The sequence below is a fragment of the Aphelocoma coerulescens genome, chromosome 21 (assembly GCF_041296385.1).
Source record: "Aphelocoma coerulescens isolate FSJ_1873_10779 chromosome 21, UR_Acoe_1.0, whole genome shotgun sequence".
Lineage (NCBI taxonomy): Eukaryota > Metazoa > Chordata > Aves > Passeriformes > Corvidae > Aphelocoma > Aphelocoma coerulescens.
The window spans coordinates 4,143,159-4,160,474 of record NC_091034.1 but is presented as its reverse complement, the minus strand read 5'-3'; the positions used below and the strand labels follow the sequence as shown (position 1 = coordinate 4,160,474).

The window sequence follows — 17,316 nt, the reverse complement described above, 5'->3', positions numbered from 1 at the left end:
AGCCGGGATTGTACAGACAGACTTTACTATAAATTTAGCCCTGCTCCTGAGAAAAATAATCCACTAAGAGCTCCCTGAGCTTCAAATGGCTTTCTTGCAAAAATATTTCTTCTGAGACTGATACAGGTACTGAAATTATCAACAATGAAACATTCACATATCAAACAGGAAAAGCATGACCATGGCTTAAAATCCATGTAATTTTTAATTCAGACATTACCAGCATTATTAAACCAACCAACTATAACACATCCACCAGGTCGCAATGCCTATGGTTCTTTTAGAAAGCTGTTCCAGTAAAAAAAGATTAATTAATATACAGAGTAGAAATGCACAATTAGTCGTTGCAGAACAGCCCTGAACAATCACAGCCAGGTAAATGTGGTTATTCAGTTTGTGGATTCACAAATCGGTGTTCTCTAAAATGAAGTATGTAGTGAAGTTAAAGTCGATGTAGGAAAGGTCAACTGAAGTGACCAAGGCAGTGGAGCATCAAATGTACATGAGTACTATGAAAAGATGGGAACTCATCTTGGAGGCTTAGTTCAATCAAAGCTGAGATACAATCAGGAATCACAAAAGCAACTTGGTTGCAAAAAAAAAAAAAAACAACAACAACTCACTGACTTCTGTAAGACAAGAACTGGTGACATTCACTGAAATAAAGAGGCCAGTTTAAAAGTGCTAGAAGTCCTTTACGCAGTACACAATAACTGTAACCTGTTGCCACAGATGCTTATGGAGGCAGATTCTTCCTGGAAATTCAAAAGAGAGAAGAAAAACTAATGGTGATATGAGAGAATAATAAAGGCTGAGTCAAACTCTTTGAAATCCTTAATCCAATGCCAGCTGCCACTGCAGAACTATGATGAATGCAAACAGCAGATATGGTCTTCCTAACTAATCCCTTACTGCGACTGTCAGAGATTAAATGTTTGGCTCAAACTCCAGTCTGGCCCAAGAAGGTGTTTTTATGTCCTCGTGTTCCTTTTGTATGCTCTAAGACAGAAGTCGCTGCAGCTGCACCACTGTTATGTGCTCTGAGCAGGACAAAACTACAAGGCAAGCAATGGGTTTTGTGGTTCCTTTTTTTGATTATTAAGACAGGCTTTGTCATATTGCTCATTTTCCACTGTCCTGTGCAAAAGTATAGTCAGCACTATTACATTTACAGTTATTGAACAAGCAGCACGAAAGATTTAAAAACAGCATAACACATGCCAGTTGGCCACCAAACAGGATATGCAAATCAGTGTCACCCTGATGATTATGAACAATTCTAAAACAAGTAGATATTAACAATGTTATAGGAAGTAACTGCTGTGCCTCTTTTTCAGTAGAAAAATAGTTTCTTTTCTTCATTTCTCTTTTTACAGGCTCCACATTGGGCTAAACCCATAGTTCATCCAATAGCCAAATGTTCAGCCAGTTCGGCTTCCATCAGAAGAGGCTGTTTTGTACACTTACTGATGATTTGACGTAGTCAAAAAATATTAATTGGACTTCAAAACCAAGAAAGAATGGCCTAAAGTACAATGGATTTCAATTTGTTTTATGGCCTTCTGTTTTCAGAGCCTGTGTGGCACCATTTGACCCTAATTCCTCAAGAAACATGAAGTCCACAAACTTGAGAGTTATGTTTATGCTAGGGAAAACTAAAATTATTATCATTTTCAATCAAAAGTGAGGCCTTGAGAAAATACCACATGCTGCAAAATATATGACAAAATTGGAAGTATTGGAATAGAAACAACATAAGAAACATGGCTGAGTCTCAAGGTTGACTCAGAATCCTGGCCAGAATTTTCACAGCTAATAGAAGTAACTACACGTAGATTTCAATCCATTCCTTCACACTGAGAAAGCAAGCTGTGAAACTTCAGCTGACATCTAGATGTCCTCTAAATAAGGCAGCTTTGATTCAAATTTGTTTTCAGTATGATACTGGGAGACAGGGAAAGAGAAATATCTGATGTGAGCTATGAAGGACAATGGTTTGGATGATCCTCTCATTTGCTAGATGGAATAGGTTCTATCTCTCCTTGTTTGAATGTGTTTCAGTGTTTTCCAGGAGTTTCCCAATAATCTAAGGCACAGTGTGTTTACTTCCCTTGTCATAAATTCAGTCTTAGTGTCACACTGGATGATTCTGTATCTTCCCACACTATCTCTGTGGGTTATCACTTCTCAGTGGCAGTGGTAGGGTGGTGAAATTCCTTTCCCTCCTCTTCCACAGGAACCATTACATCATTTCCTGGAAAGGACTCTGTTTCCTGCTCTGGGTAGTGCATTTCCAGTTCCTCTTCCATGCTTTCCTGGGCATCAAGGTTACTTTCACATCCTCTAACAGCACAGTTCTTGCCACTGGGCACTTCTGAAACGGACCCCACGATAACAGTGTCAGCCTTCATGATGTAGAGTTTTTCTGAGGAAGGAAAAAAGTAGTGCTGAGCATGGTGAACAGTCACTGCTGCCCCAGAGATGTCTCTTTTTCATGTAACATGGACTCTGGCATTTCAGATCAAGTAGATTGAGTTTCCATGGGATTAACCCACTGAGCTAGAGGTGGGACTACAGGAGAAAGACAAAACAGAAAAGGCAGAAAATATTCACAAGAATCTGTTAGAAGAAACAATAATTGGGATCTAGATATGAAGAATCCAAGGTTTATGCTCCTGCTGTTTCAAGAAACAACACCATGTAAAAGAAACCTTTGGGTAAGGATCAGCACTGTACAGAAGTTCTGGGGTCTTAGGACCCAAAGAAATTAGTTTCTTTCTAGCTGAGAATAAACTACAAAATTTTATGAATCTTGGGTCTGATTTGTTGTCTTACTCCTTCACAGAAAAATAAATAAGGCCTTTTCAATGGCTTGCACCACTGCACTTAATTCAGAAGGATGCTGCACATGAGACACCATAGGTCAATTGCTTGGAGATATTTGGATATGATAAATCAAATAATCACATTCATCCAAATCCATCCCTCACTGTAAAAACAGAAAGAGCATTTAGTAAGGAAAGGTCAGTTTTTGTAACACCTTCAAATAACCTCATAGCTGAGTTTGGAAGCACTGCCAGAATGTCTCATGCAGATGGTGTCTCAGGTAACAATTCTCCCCCAATGAGTAAGCTCCTTGCCTGACTTTATCTCCCACCCTGTGCCATGGTCAAACTTTATGGGAACACATGGGAGACACATTTCAAGCCATTATTATGAAACCAGAGAAGAAAATGATAGCAAAGTACAATTCTCATCCAGTATTACAGCATCATCTTCCAGCTGACATATTCCAGTTTTTTCTGTAAAATTTACATCTTCTAGAATGAAAAGGAGGAAGAAGGGAATTTTTTGTCAAATTCATAGTGACTAAGACAAACATGAAAAAAAGAAAGTTTTTACCTCAAATGAATAGGTATTTGTGTGTCAAAGATCTGGAGATTCAGCCCAATCTTTGTTAGGAGATTTGGACACTTTGCAGTTTACTAGTAATCTTGGAATGACAGTATGTGCCATGTTTGAAAATCTGAAAAAAGAACAAGAAAAAAGGGGAAAAAAAACAAGACTCACCAATTCTGTTATTTGTGTGGTCTCTGACTCGAGAATCCACAGGGCAATCTGGGGCATTCCCACTGCTCAGTGTCACATCAGTCACACTCCGATGAGGACTCTGTGCTTTTTCTGTGCTGGATACCAAGTTATTGTTGGTTTCTAAAGGAAGGGTTCTATCAATTAACTCTTCCTCTTCTGGCCCACTCTCAGTGGTCAGTATGACCTTCTGCAAATACAAACAGGAGAGCAGAAGTGAGGTTGAGTGTAAAAACACTTTGGACATTGCAATAGGTCGACAGAATCCTCCTGGGGCAGTCGGGATAACAGAATGTACTTCCCAGCACCACTGTCACAGGGAGTGAAACATTCCAAAGTACCTAACAGGTATAGGAACTTCAAACTAGGCTCCTGCATCACTTAAGACCATATTTCAAAATAGTGTTTCTAAGCTGAATTCACAGATTTCTGATGACATTTTCAGGAATGTGCCTCATTCCACTGAAGAAAATATGTTTTAGCTACCTCTTAGACTTTGCAAAGACCTATCATGCTCCTATGGAAGAATAGAACAAGCCAGAAGCTGAACTGATTTAACTTCAAAATGTCTGCCTCAGCAGAGCATCAGGTAGAAGAAACAAGCTCAAACTACCTAATACATGAAGAAATAATTACAAACAGCTCTTTAAAAGAGGAACCAAAATGTAAAAGAGGCTAAAGGTCCTGCATCACAATTTTCTGGTGGTTCTGATGTTCTTCTGTTTCCACAAGGTTGGTGTTTATGTGCAGTTTAAATGTGCAGTTTAAAACCCTTGCTCATGTCTGACTCACTATAGAGGCAAGAATTGAAGCTCCTCACAATTCAGGAATTAGCAATGACATGCTGATATTATGCCAGCCGATTGCAACCAGAGTGACTGGAAAAAGTAGCATCTTGTGTGTGTGCAGATGCACAACATTTAAAAGCAAACTCATTTAAAAACAAAAAGAAATGAACAGTCTAAAGAGTGGTTTAGCAGATCTGGACATTTAAAGATAACAAGCCTAATAAACTGAGAAGACTCAGAGGTTGAAAGTGGCTGTAATTTCACTGACAGAGGGGAAATCAAACGGAGCTGTAATGATTTCAGCAGCTGAGGAACTGCTTTCTGTTGTTGCCATATTGACTGATGTTTGTCCTGTTCATCTGCAAACTGTACTGTAACACCAGGAGTTTGTCCTGAAGGAATGACAAACCAAACCCACTGTGTACCCATATCACAGTCACACCAAATCCTGCAGAGGGAAAGGGATGTGGAGGGAGACAGAAGAAAAGCACAAATCCCATCCGTGTGACTGGAGCAGTAAGATGAAATGGGACTGACACACAAAGTTCTCCCAGAAGGAAGAAAAGGCACGTTCATCCTCTGATTTCAGATCTTGTCTCGTGGAATGCTCCATGAATGGCTTAACACCAAACCAAATCTCCCCACATGCAAGATTGGCAGCATCACATTATTTAACACCACATTAAACTCAGCCCAAGACATGAAAGTATCAAGTCCTGATACATCTCATCCCACCTAAATGATTACATATTCTAGAGGGAAGTCCAAACTAAAACGCTGGCACTTTTTGGACAGGACATTTGAAAATAACATTATTTACTTTGGCATGGAAAGTGATCTGTTTTGGAATATTGTTCACACTTACTGCACATTTGTTCACTAGATCAGAACCTGCAATGGAAAGTAAAAATATTATCAGAAGAAACCTTGCACAATCACGAGAATGTTAATATAAGCTCTGAAAGATCACATAGCAATGTACTTCCTAAACCACTCCACTGCCCACCCCACATGCACAATGGTTTTCTTAAAACTAAGGGCACACTACAATGACACTCCTGAGGTGAACAAGCAACAGGTTGTTGCCAAGACTGTGAGATCCTGCTGTCCCCAAAGCCTTTTGCATCACTCTCCCCACACCACAACTGGTATTCATCTTATGAAAAATTGAAGAGATGAAACTGTCTAGATAAGCACAAGAGAAGCTCATTGAAAAGAAAAAAAGTGAAAAAATGTTAATAATTTTCTACTGGATTAACAAGTTAGGTCAGTTCATCATATGGGCAGATGATTATTAAGGGGTGGGATTTTATGCATGGTTTCATTAACGATCCCAGGGAACACTGGAGAAAGAAGAGAGGTGAGAAGGAGGGAGTGTACAACATTCTGTAGCACCATGAAGGTAAGTGGACTCAGACCTACTGTCTAATTTCACCCTGATTTGCAATCACCTTTATTTTCAGAGCATCAGCTCTGTAATGCTACACAGTAACAGTTTCTATTGTGTAAGGCAAGCAAGGGAGAAAAAAAAACCCATTTTGAGAAAATTAAGCTGCAAAGAGACTTTAAACTGTATTCCTGAACAAATGAGTATAAAAAGCTCTGCTGTGTGGTGATTAGGAGAATCTGACACAACAGAGAATAGATCTGTCAGTGGAAGTGGAATTGCTTAGAGGGGATCAGCTAAATGGGTAAAATGCTTGCACTTATGGGATCTGGACAGGCTCTTTTTCTGAACACGTCTCCCATATTTGACTGTCCCACAATCAATCGGATGTTTTCCAGCAGTGACACATCACCCAGCTCTTCAGCCACCATGGGAACAGAGTGCCATCTGGTGGCATCTGGTCGCATCCAGCGTGTCCCCTGCTTGTGCAGGTGGCAGCAGAGACATACATGTGACATGAGAAACTTCCACTTTTTAAATTAAAATTCTATAAAATAAAATCCCACGTTAAGCTATCCACTTATTCTTCAGACATAAGGATGACACTGCTGGCCCATCAGTCACTCACCTTGAGATTTGAGTGCATATTTGTGTGCGATGACCGAATGCAAGTGAGCTGATAAAAGAAACCTTTCATTTAGTCAAACTCACCAAGGAGCCTGCAGGCTCCAACAGCCTCACCACAGCCACATCTACAACCAACCTACAACGGGCACGTCCTGCTTTCTATAAAAGAGGGAATGTGGTTTTGCAGGCACACCCCACATCTAACTCTCTAGGCAAAGCTATGGGGAGTCAGTGTCAGCAAAAATCACCCTTCCTCTCATGCTCAAAGCCCAATCCTATTCCCAGAACTGAAACCTATTCACACAACACTTCAGGTATAATTTAATACTAGTGTCTGTGCTGAGAGAAGAAACAGCTGTTTACCCTTTCCCCACTTGTAGGTTGCCCTCCCACCTGCCTCCATAAATTCCCAGCTGCTTCCATCTTTCATGTTTTCCAACATCCTGCATGAGCAGCTTGCCTTCAACTCTTATCTGGCCTGTAGAGAACATTCTCTTCCCCAATGACCTCCACAAATATCCCCATATTTGAGTTCCCATTCGGCATATGTTGGCAGATCAAACAGCACATCACGTGTTACAGCTTGAAAAACTCACGCTTTCTTCTGAGGATGAGGATCCGCTTCTTGCAAAACTTCCATTTCCAAAATATCAGCATGCCCCCAAGAAGCACTGTCACAGAGAGAACCACTGCCCAAAGCACTACACCTACAGAACAGAGAGGGAGCACGGGACAGGCTGAGAAAAGGCAGAGGGGAAACACTGAGCAGATCTATGTGTTTGAACATAGGACCGTAGACATCATTTCACAAGTCAGAGGGGATTTGCAGGAAGTTCCCACATAAAAATTGTGTTTACCAAAGATACTTCCAAATAGAAAGTGCTAGAGAGAATAAATGTTCTTTGTTACCTCCTGTGGTCATCTCCCCCTTGGCTGAGGTGGGAGAAATGCCAGCCTGAGCTTTCTCCTCAGGAGTTGAATCAGGATTTTCAGTTGTTGTGACACTTAAAAGGTCACCGCTAGCAGAGGTCACCAGGTTCTCCTTAAACCTCCTCAGGTCAGAGTTATTTGTTTCATTGCTGAATCTCATGGGCAAAGTGCTTGGCATGAGGTAGGTGGGCAACTGGTCCAGGCAAACTTGATCATGTGTGGCATTTCCTTTCCTTAGCATTACTTTGTTCAACTTGGCACAGCTGGGAATGAAAAAGAACATGTATCACTGCTGTGGTACAAGGTACAAGTGTTTTTCCATGTGTCAAACATCCCCTTGGTCATTTTTGTACCACCTGCAATTATTGCTTTCAGTGCAAAAAACATTAACCTTCTTCTCACCCCTGTGGCATTAATTCTTGGCCTGGATGCAAAGCTGCTACTCACACAGGTGTGCAATTCCACCGTACTTACTAACTAAAAATGAGGCAAGTAGGATTCCTTCCTTCCCTTGTTCCTCCAGTCCAGACCTGTGCAACAGGTACAAAGAGAGGCCTTCTAACCTCTCCACATGAGCCCAAAGTGATTCCCTTGCTTCTAAGATGAATTTGTATACTTTGCGCCAGAAGTGACGTATCCTATTTCATCCTTCATTAATTTCAATTAATTAGTCAGTCCCATTAAAGAAGCACAGACTTACTTTGTGTGGGGTTTGCAGATGTCAGTGCTGGAGTTTTGATCAGAGAAGGTCCCAGGAGGGCACTCCTCACAAGTGACATCATTTGTTGAGGTGCCTGAATAAAAATAATGACTGAGGACTGACCAAGTAAAATGCATCAGGTCCAGGCCTACGGCCAGGACCAGGAAAGGTAAGCTGGACAGGTAGGAAGTCCTACCCCTGATTTTGACTCCAAACCCAGGCTTGCAAGCAGAGTGGTGCTGGCACCGTGTGCAGGTGTTCGTAACGTTTGTTCGGCAGAACAGGCCTGGCCGGCACTCACACACACGACTGGAATTGAAGGAGCAGGGCTGCTTCTCCACAAGGTCAGGTTCTGTGGGCAAGAAACAGATGCAGTGACAAAGGATCACCTTGCAAGGGAAATGTAAGGCAGGGCCAAAGCTGAGCAACACCAGTTTTAAGGCTCAGGAAGCAGAAAAATGTGCTGTCCCTCTTCACAATCACTAACTGGTTTGGGTTGAAGATGAGCTTAACACTCATCTCATTCCACCCCCTGCCATGGGCAGAGACACTTTCCACCATCCCAGGGTGCTCCAAGCCCTGTCCAACCTGGCCTTGAACACTTCCAGGGATGGGGCAGCCACAGCTTCTCTGAGCAAGCTGTGTCAGGGCCTCACCACCCTCACAGGGGAGGTACTTCTTCCTAGTATCTAATCTAAACCTGCCCTCTTTCAGTTTAAAGCCATATGATGGTTAATTTAAGTCATGAATAATTACAGAAGCCCATAGATAATGGCTTGTAATATAAGACAGAAAGCAGAAACCAGGCTGGGATAGCATTGGAGGAGTGGATTTTTAGGTACTCCCAGGTCACACAGGAAGTAACATAGATTATGTGCAAGGTAACATTCTGCTGTCTAACTCAGTAACCAAGGATGGATAATTTTGCTGTGGAAATTCTAAATGAATAAAATACAAATTTTATTAAGTGTAAATAAAATATAAAGGCAGAGAATATAACTGTGAGGTATGTGTGGGGAAAAGCAAACCTTTTGAGCATGACACACAGGCATCACATCTTGGCTTTTGGAATGCATTGTTCACATATTGATCAGGTCCACATGTCATGCAGTCTTCACCTGGATCCCGAGGACATGCTTTCTTTTTAACATAGCCTGGAGAAAAAAAGAGCAAAATATGCAAGATACCTATCCAGAATGGGCAGAAAACCATCCTGAAATGTTCTTGTCTGCTTGTTTACCTGTTAGACACATTACCACAGTCTTCTCTTAGTCATTTGGTTTCTCTAGGACATTTTTGCCTTTCCCATTCAAGTGTTAAGGTACAGGGCCAGGACATAATCCCAGCTGGAAGGGACTGCTTTGGAATGGGCAGATGGCAAGTCATTTGCTGACAGAAAAGACAACCAAGTCTCCATGAGGGCCGTTGTCCTGCCATTACTAAGTTCCCAGGGAAGTGGGTTTCATGTTTCCTTCTTTCCTTCCTTTGATTAAAAGGACTTTTAGAAAAGCTCCTCTTTCTCCACAGTGAGCAGCTGAATTAGTAGCAGATATGAACAGGTTATTGCTTGAAAGAGTGGTGGATGATTAAGATGAAAAAGGATTCTCATAACTTTTATTGTGGAGGAGTTCAGCACTGACATGAGGACGCAGTGATAAAGAATCAGCAAAGGTGAACTGATGGATACTGGTGGCTCGTTGCAGTCTGGTGTAAATTACATCTCTGCTTCTCACCCAACCTCACTATGACATCCCTCATGATGGGAGCTTTGGCAAGGTATGGTTTTGAAGAAGAAAAGAGCTTTTCTTGGGACTGTCAGAGTCACATCCCCACCCACTTTTTCTTTTATGGTACCATTTTCTCCATCCCTTGCTCTGGTTTACATATGCAACTTCTGAAGGACTCTAGTGGTGTGGCCAGCAGTACAGGATGTCCCAGTGGGAACCCCGATGGAACTGGATGCAAATGCTGGCAAATAAACACTAAAACCCTCTGTATCATCAGAACACAAATACAGGTCAGAAATTTCCTTTAAGAAAAATGAAAGAGATTTCTGTAAGAAGATACAGATGGTGGTGAAGTACCACAAAAGGCCCACCCACTGAGGGGTTTTTGGCCAATAGGGGCAGCTTCAGGCATTTCCAGAACTCTTGTCTCATCAAGGTATTTCCTGGTGCTGACCTCACCTGCCTCTGAGTCACACCCAGCTTCTAGTCTCTTCTGACAAGGGCCTGTTCCCTCCCTCATGTGAGACACTTTCTAAACTGTTGTGACTATGAGAATAACGTCAGATTTTCTATATCTTCATTTTATATTTTTTATCTCTGAGAAAAGACTTATTTAGCCTAATTTCACTGTGCTAATTCACACCCAGAGGCAAGTTTGAAATGAATTCTTTGACTTGGTTGCTTCAGTGTCAAGTGAAGTGATAAAACCCCATATAAATCCTATTACGCTATCTGGCTTGCATGCAGACTACACAGGAGCAGGACAGAGAAGACATTCACATCTGGAGCCACATTAGACAGTGATTCATGAAATTGCCCTTTCCTTCAGGGACAAAATAAAAGTCTGAAGATACACAGGGTTCCTACTGTCTCTATGAAAAGGTGTCTTGGTTTTGGAGACAAAACTTCAGGAGGAAACACTCCGGAATGAGTGTCTCCTCCGAAGGGAAAAGGCCCTCCCCTTTTCCTCCACCAGTAAGACAAGTGGGTCACAGAAAGTGAAAGTGGGAAAAACCAAACTGTTTATTAACACCAAACAAAACAGGGTAGAACGTGGGGGAGGCGGGGGGAAAACAACTCAAAACACAACAAATTCCCGGAGGGGGAACAGACACCCGGGCTCGGCCCAGCCGGGGCCACCCCCCGCAGGCTCCCCGGACCGGCGAGGAGGGCAGGAAGGCAGTGAGGCAAGGGGAAGGGAAAGGAAAAAGAACAAGAAAAAAACCAACAGAACCTTTTTCCTGCTAGCCGGAACACAAAGGAAACCCAAGAAGCAGCAGAGCGCTCCCGGCGCACCCCCTCCCAGGCCCTGCCCACACCCCGGAGCCCCCGGGCCCCGCGGCCCCGGCCCCGAGCCCACCTTAAAGGCACCGGGGCATTCAGCGGGCGGGTAAGGAATAAAGCGGCTTCGTAACATCACCCCAGGACAGAAGGGCTCCATGTAAATTTGACTGAATTATAAACATACCTGAGGGACACTGGTAACAGCAGCTTTGTGAAATTTCATCATAGAACCAATTCTCAAGTGTATCACAAGGATGAGGTGGGGTTAATGATGTCTAGAAATTGAAAGAGACAAAAGATACAATTAGAAAACAACTAATTCTGTTCTAGAGCAGGTCCCAATGCCTGTCTCAAGCAATGGCAGTTGCAGATGGTAAGGAAAAGCCCGCAGTTTTTTGAAAATTCACATATCCCCAAAGCAACTAAATTATTGACTGCATTTCCTTTAGAAATATTGCAGCAGTTAGCAAATTTTTTAAAAGCATAAAAATCACTGTCCTAAAATTATTTCATGTTAATTTTGGATTAAATTATTAAATCCAAAGGATTTTTAAAGGAAAGTAACAAAATCCCTTACATCTGTAACAGATTTCCAGCTCTGTGTGCACTGGAGTAAGAGGTGACACCATACTCTGCATCATCTAAATCTACGTAGATTTGGTGTAATCCACAGAGGTCATTCCTGTTTGCAGCATACAAGTTTTCTGTTACTTATGCAGTCATAATGTTTGAATTTAGCAAACTTAGTGTCTATTATAAGCCAATAAATTATTTTACTTATAATTTAGGGACAAATCCTACAAGAGGATTTTGCCTTGAAAAGAATGCTGCAAATACTCACACGATGAAGCCCTTATTCAAATAATTGATCCCATTTCTGTTGTGAGTGAAGATTTCCAGAAATAACCTTTCATCACTACATAACCAATATTTGTTTAGTTAAAAAACACCACCATAAAATAGTTCTGATATTAGCTAAGAAAATGAGACCCAGCTACAACTTGTAACAAGAAGCACATAATACGACTTTGTTTTTGTATGGCTGGACCACTACATGCTCTGGGAAATTACAGTGCTACAAGTGTTCTGATGAGAAAATCTGATTTTTGAATTTGGCATCTCCCTTAAGAATCCCCTAAAAATGTTATCTGAATTTCATTTTCAGTATTTACTAGAAGGCATGAACAGTGATTTTTTTCTGGTAAAGAATCGATAAGCAGATTCCCCAGAGATTTTCCCACATGATATTGGTAGAGCAATTAAATATTTCAGAAACTCTACATCTCACTTTCTGCCGATGAATTTCCCACTCTTTGAAATAATACTTGCTATTGCCTGCTGCCTTTGTGCACTGTGCAGAATCTCACTACGTAACTCTTTTCATGCCCTGTTCTCCTGTTTAATATACACAAAACACAGAAATTATTTAACTCTGACACATCTCTGCACTATAATCCCTGGGCTTCCCAACAAGCACATTTTGTAGCTGACTGTAGGGACAAGAGCAGGTGTTTCTGCCTGCTCAGCCTGACTCAAACCACATTTACAAAGGTGCACCCGCTGTTCTCCTGTTCTGCAGAGGAAGCCCTAGACTGGAGGAAAAGGAAGTGGTATCTCCTCACGCCTGTGTGCAGGGGTGCCCTGGCCAGGCAGACACTCCAAGCCTAAACAGAACAACAGGAAATGACCAGTCACCACACAAAAGGTCAGTTGCAAGTTACTCAGTGAACTGGTTTTATAAAGAAAATTTAAGAAACAATAGCATCCTGGCTATAGATAAGTCAGCCTGGATTAGTTTCTCTGCAAGAGCTGTGGGAAATCACCACAAATACCTGATATTCTCTTCCTGCTTCTCCTGGGCAACCAACTCTGGCTGCAAATGAAGCTGAATTTTAAACAAGGGTGTGAACCTATGGGGAATTATAAGGTAGAATTGGGTTGTGACCTGTAAAACCTGCCTGCAGAGGCACATGGCAGCACAAGGGAGCACATGGTGGCACACAGAAGCTTGTCTCCACTGGAGCCTGGGGGGAGGAGATGTCACACGGCAGACCCCTATGGAGAGGAGCCTGCCGGGAGCTGATGGACGGGTGAACAGCAGGTGATCATCCCATAGAAGGAAGTGTGCTGCTGATGTGGCAATACAGAATAGGTCACGTCATATAGGGAAATACTGTGCCTTGCAAAAATGTATAAAACCAGCTCATTCCTTTGAATAAACTATTCAGATTCCCTGCTGGTCTGGGTACGTCATTCAATTGCTGTCATGAACCCTTGAATTATTGAATTACTTATGCAGCATATAAGCTTACAGCTTATTTAATTGTCTGTTTTGGGGTTTAAATAAAGGAATAGTGTCTGTGTAAAAATGTGAGAGAACAGCTTTTTAAAAAGTTACCTTGCCAAGAACATGAAAATCAGGAGTTTAGTATTAGATTCTGCTCCTGGTTACAGTAGTGCACATTCTGATTATGAACTTGACTTGATGGTATTGCAGTGATAAATCACTGCATGAACTAGGCCTACATACTAAACAAATTATGCAGATACACATATGAGAGAGTACTCAACCTTATTTTTCCCCTTTCCACGGGAGGGCAGCTCTGCATACAGCCACCTACTTTACACATTCATGGCTCCTCAACAAATGCTGCTGTCATGTGTCCAACTACAAGCACAGCTTTGTAGCCACCAGTACTGTTACTGAGCCAAACCCAAGGTGGTCTTCTGTGAAAGGAATTCATTTTAACAAATCATGGCAGGATGTCTATGAGTAAAAACCACCTTCTTGAAGGCCCCACCACTTCTAATCTGTAAGTGCCTGCAAAATGTCTGTAAGTCACCATCTGTTCAGTAGAGCTGTTTCACGAGTATAAAAATTAGTATAGATCCTTTCAGTGATAAATAACGTTCATGTCAATACTCAGCATCAGTCACCATACCCCATTCTTGTCATCTTTTTCCCTCTAAATCCTAAAGCTGTCTGACTCCTACTGTGGCTTGTAACAGCAACACAATGATGCAAAGTTCTGCTTTTAACTTGGCAGGAAGGTTGGTCCCAATCATTCTCTAAGGGGTCAATGAAGAAATACCAGTTTTATCCCAATAACATCTGCTACTGTCATTAGAACTTAGACTTCTGTTTGTTAATGTATATTATAAAAAACCCCTTTAACATTCAAGGAAGATCACAGACGTTGGAGTAAGGCGTCTGGCTGTGGTGGACAGTAGGCCTTTATCCTTCTCTCTGTCTCTCTCTTCAAATAAAGGTTTTGGATTTAGCAGGAGCTGGAATACATCTTGTGAAAGAAAGACCACAATTCCTGTCCTGCTTGGACTGCTCTGTGACGGGATGCACAGGGATGCAGTGGTTTAGAGCTTTCAGTGACCCAGAAGGTCAACTATTTTTTTCTTTTCTAAATGCATTGCAGATCAAGAACCAATTAAATAAAGCATACATATAGGTCAGAAGTATTTGGGTTTTTCAACGCTTACTTGAGAGAATTTATTTTAAAAACAGGCTTTTTATAGCTCTTCTCACTTTCCTTATTTCTACAAAAATGTTTGCTATTCCAATTTAATTGCATTTGTAAAGGTGGTGCTGAATTCAGTGGGCTACTCTGCAATTCAGTCAGGACGAGGTTTGACTCATTTATTTATGGTCTTTTGAACTCATAGAGAAAAACTGATCGTGAGGCAGAGTAAGAAATCAGCTTGCTACAAATGAGCTGTAAGTCAGGAAGAAAGCATGTTACCGTAAAAAAAAATCTACCAGCAGTGGCTATTCTAGAACTGACTAATACTGCAGCAAAACAGTTAACTGTCTGTCAAACTTCTATCCAAATTCTGACAGTACAGAAAAAGCTGATAATCTACAGCTTCAATAGTCAAGCTTCATTTGCTTGATAGTAAAGACATTACCAACAAGTGAGAGTTCTCTGAATATAAAAAGAAACAAAACCCAAACTGTGAACTAAGGTAAGATGGAACATGGTTTAAAAATATGACCAGTAAGCAGTGACTTGCTCACATTAGACAGTATCACTTGTACTCCGCTAGCAGTAAGAGCAAGTATTGCTGTAAGAGAGGCAATGCAGAAGGACAGTGCAAAGCCAGCTGCTTATCCCCACAAGGTCTGTGTATTTATTCCAGGTAACTGATAATTTTATGGTGAGTCTGAATATTGACAATGAGTATCAGAAAACCAAATTTTCTCTCTGCCCCTTCCATTTTGTGAACAAACCACCAAAAGTGATGTCAAAGAGAAAAAATATCATCCTTTATTTTCTGCTGGCTTTCCTCTTAAAGCAGTCTGCATTCAGCACACTGGACAAGCTTATCTGAATGCCCTCCCAAATACTCCTCTGGTGAGCAAGGATTACAGGCTCCAAACCCATAGAATACTTATGCCTCTGTATTTCAGGAAGGAGACAGTGGCAGGACAGATAGCCCGGGGAAAGTAAAGCAAACTTGCAATGTGGGAGGGGAATTTACAACTAAAGACACAAGAGCAAACTCCTACTCTTTCCAAAAGAACCAAGAAGATCTTTTTCAAATGTCTATGAAGAGGGTACAGGACTTGGTTACTTTCAAAGATCTAACTGGAGTCAGAGTCTTTTAAAACAATCCAGCAGCCCAAGTGATGTGCTGGATTTTTCAGTTAAAGTGTATAGACAGGTGTCTTAGGCTAATATATGCCTGTGTTTCCACTGTAAGGGCTCATTTCCGATCCAACACTCCATGCAATTACTCACCTACTTGACTTTACCTGTGCAGAGTCTCTGTGCCTGACCTTTTTTTTTTTTTTTTTTAATGTGTACTTCTAAGTGTCAGTCAGGGAAATCACCTGGATTTATGCCAGGTGCTGAGGGCTCACTGCCATGTGATCCACAGGAGGAGGGGGTAAGTGGCAGTATGGGGGTGGAAGCAAACCCACAAGAGCTGATACAATTGGAATGGGGAGCTGGTGTGCATCTACAGAATCAGCTGAGTGCAGCTAGTGGGCTGTGTCTATTTAAAGTGATTTTTGATTCAGAAATAATAGTGGATTCATGAGGAAGTCAGTGTCAGCAGGGTGGCGGGTGTAAAGAGGAAGGTCTGTTATTGTTTAGCCTCTACGCCTTTCAATTTGCGCCTCCTGACTTGCATCAGAAGAGTGGGCAGCAGCCCTCTGAACCAAGCTCTGCAAGGAATGTGCCTGTCACCGAGCATGCAGACAAAAACAAAAGCCCCCCACCCCTATCAAACCTTTCCTCACTCCCCAGCTGTGGTGTGCCTGGAGCTGCAGCAGCTCTAGCAGTGCCAACAAGATGCAGATCATAGCTCATATCCCATGCTCCTGCCTTTAAAGATCTCAGAGAGGGCAAACTCTCCTGGCTACTGTTCTTTATACATTTATCTCCTGAGAGCTCTGCTCACCACCTTTATCCCCCTGTGTTGCACAAACCCTGCTTCTGTGGACACTCACCCCAACAGCCAGCTGAAGGGCAGGATGGCCCTGCAGCCCCAGGTGCCCCTAGACCTCACGAAGCTCCTGCATCCTGAGGAGCTGCAGGATCCTGGTGTCCCCCTGTCTTACCTGTGGGGCTGTTTGGATGTCCTGGAAAAACAGCAGGAGCCACAGTCCCAGAGGCAGGCTACAGGCAGCCATCTGAGGTGGTGTTAAATGTCCCTGGCTCCCAGCGTCACAGGTGAGACAGACAGATTGTTCCTTCTGGTAGCTGAGATTCTTCCAGGGTCCCACCAAGTCATGCTCCTTGCCTGTTCATTCAGTCCAGACCCATTCTAGCTGTTCAAGACAAGCAGGAGACAGGCTTTGAGACTCAACTGAGTTGAGAAAACAATTTGGAAGGAAGGGGGAGCGGGGCTGCCCCAAAAGAGAAAAGTAAAAACAGAACAAAACAAAACTGCTTCAATGTCTAGTCCCAGTGCGAGTCAGTTGTGAGAATCAAGGTTGTCACCCAAGGCACACGGCTGGCTACGCACAGGCTCCTGAGTCATCTGGGCTGCCCTCAGAGAGCACTTCACCACGCCAATGCCTTGGCCAGGCACACATCCAAGCCCTGCCCCATCCAGCCGTCACTTTTTCAAGAGTTTCAACCAAGCCTCAAGAAAGTTCCCAGTAAGAAACACTAATTCTTTCAGTACAGTCATTTTACTACTGTTTGGATGAGTGGGTGAAGACTCAGAATCAACCAGGGTGACTCCACTAAGATTGAAGCTTTACACATTGCCACTTAAAACACCAACATACTACAGACCTTCCCCTTGAGAAACCTTCCCTTT

At 42.3% G+C, this 17,316-nt stretch overlaps 1 protein-coding gene across 4 annotated transcripts; it reads right to left on the bottom strand.

The window, feature by feature from the left end:
• Positions 1 to 198: 198 nt before the first annotated feature.
• On the bottom strand, positions 199 to 16,708 carry TNFRSF8 (TNF receptor superfamily member 8). 4 transcript variants are annotated; one of them, XM_069035068.1, is made up of 11 exons: positions 16,610 to 16,708; positions 11,216 to 11,306; positions 9,049 to 9,174; positions 8,217 to 8,372; positions 8,021 to 8,114; positions 7,300 to 7,583; positions 6,987 to 7,097; positions 6,392 to 6,439; positions 5,197 to 5,267; positions 3,571 to 3,778; positions 199 to 2,425 (listed from the first exon to the last, which is right to left on the bottom strand). In XM_069035068.1, the coding sequence occupies exons 1-11, from the start codon at positions 16,679 to 16,681 to the stop codon at positions 2,181 to 2,183; spliced, it is 1,506 nt and encodes a 501-aa protein (XP_068891169.1). In that variant the 5' UTR covers positions 16,682 to 16,708; the 3' UTR covers positions 199 to 2,180. The 4 variants fall into 4 exon arrangements, with proteins under 4 accessions (XP_068891169.1, XP_068891170.1, XP_068891172.1 ...); XM_069035069.1 differs by having other exon boundaries at positions 5,242 to 5,267; XM_069035071.1 differs by lacking the exon at positions 6,392 to 6,439.
• Positions 16,709 to 17,316: the final 608 nt, after the last annotated feature.

Bases quoted from the DNA above. Each gene is read 5' to 3' on its own strand.
- TNFRSF8 (XM_069035068.1), bottom strand. From the start codon at position 16,681: ATGGCTGCCTGTAGCCTGCCTCTGGGACTGTGGCTCCTGCTGTTTTTC. The intron at 11,307-16,609 runs GTAAGACAGGGG...TTCAATTTCTAG, and splicing joins ACATCCAAACAGCCCCACAG to ACATCATTAACCCCACCTCA. The intron at 6,440-6,986 runs GTGAGTTTTTCA...TTCTTTTATCAG, and splicing joins CCTCATCCTCAGAAGAAAGC to CTCACTTGCATTCGGTCATC.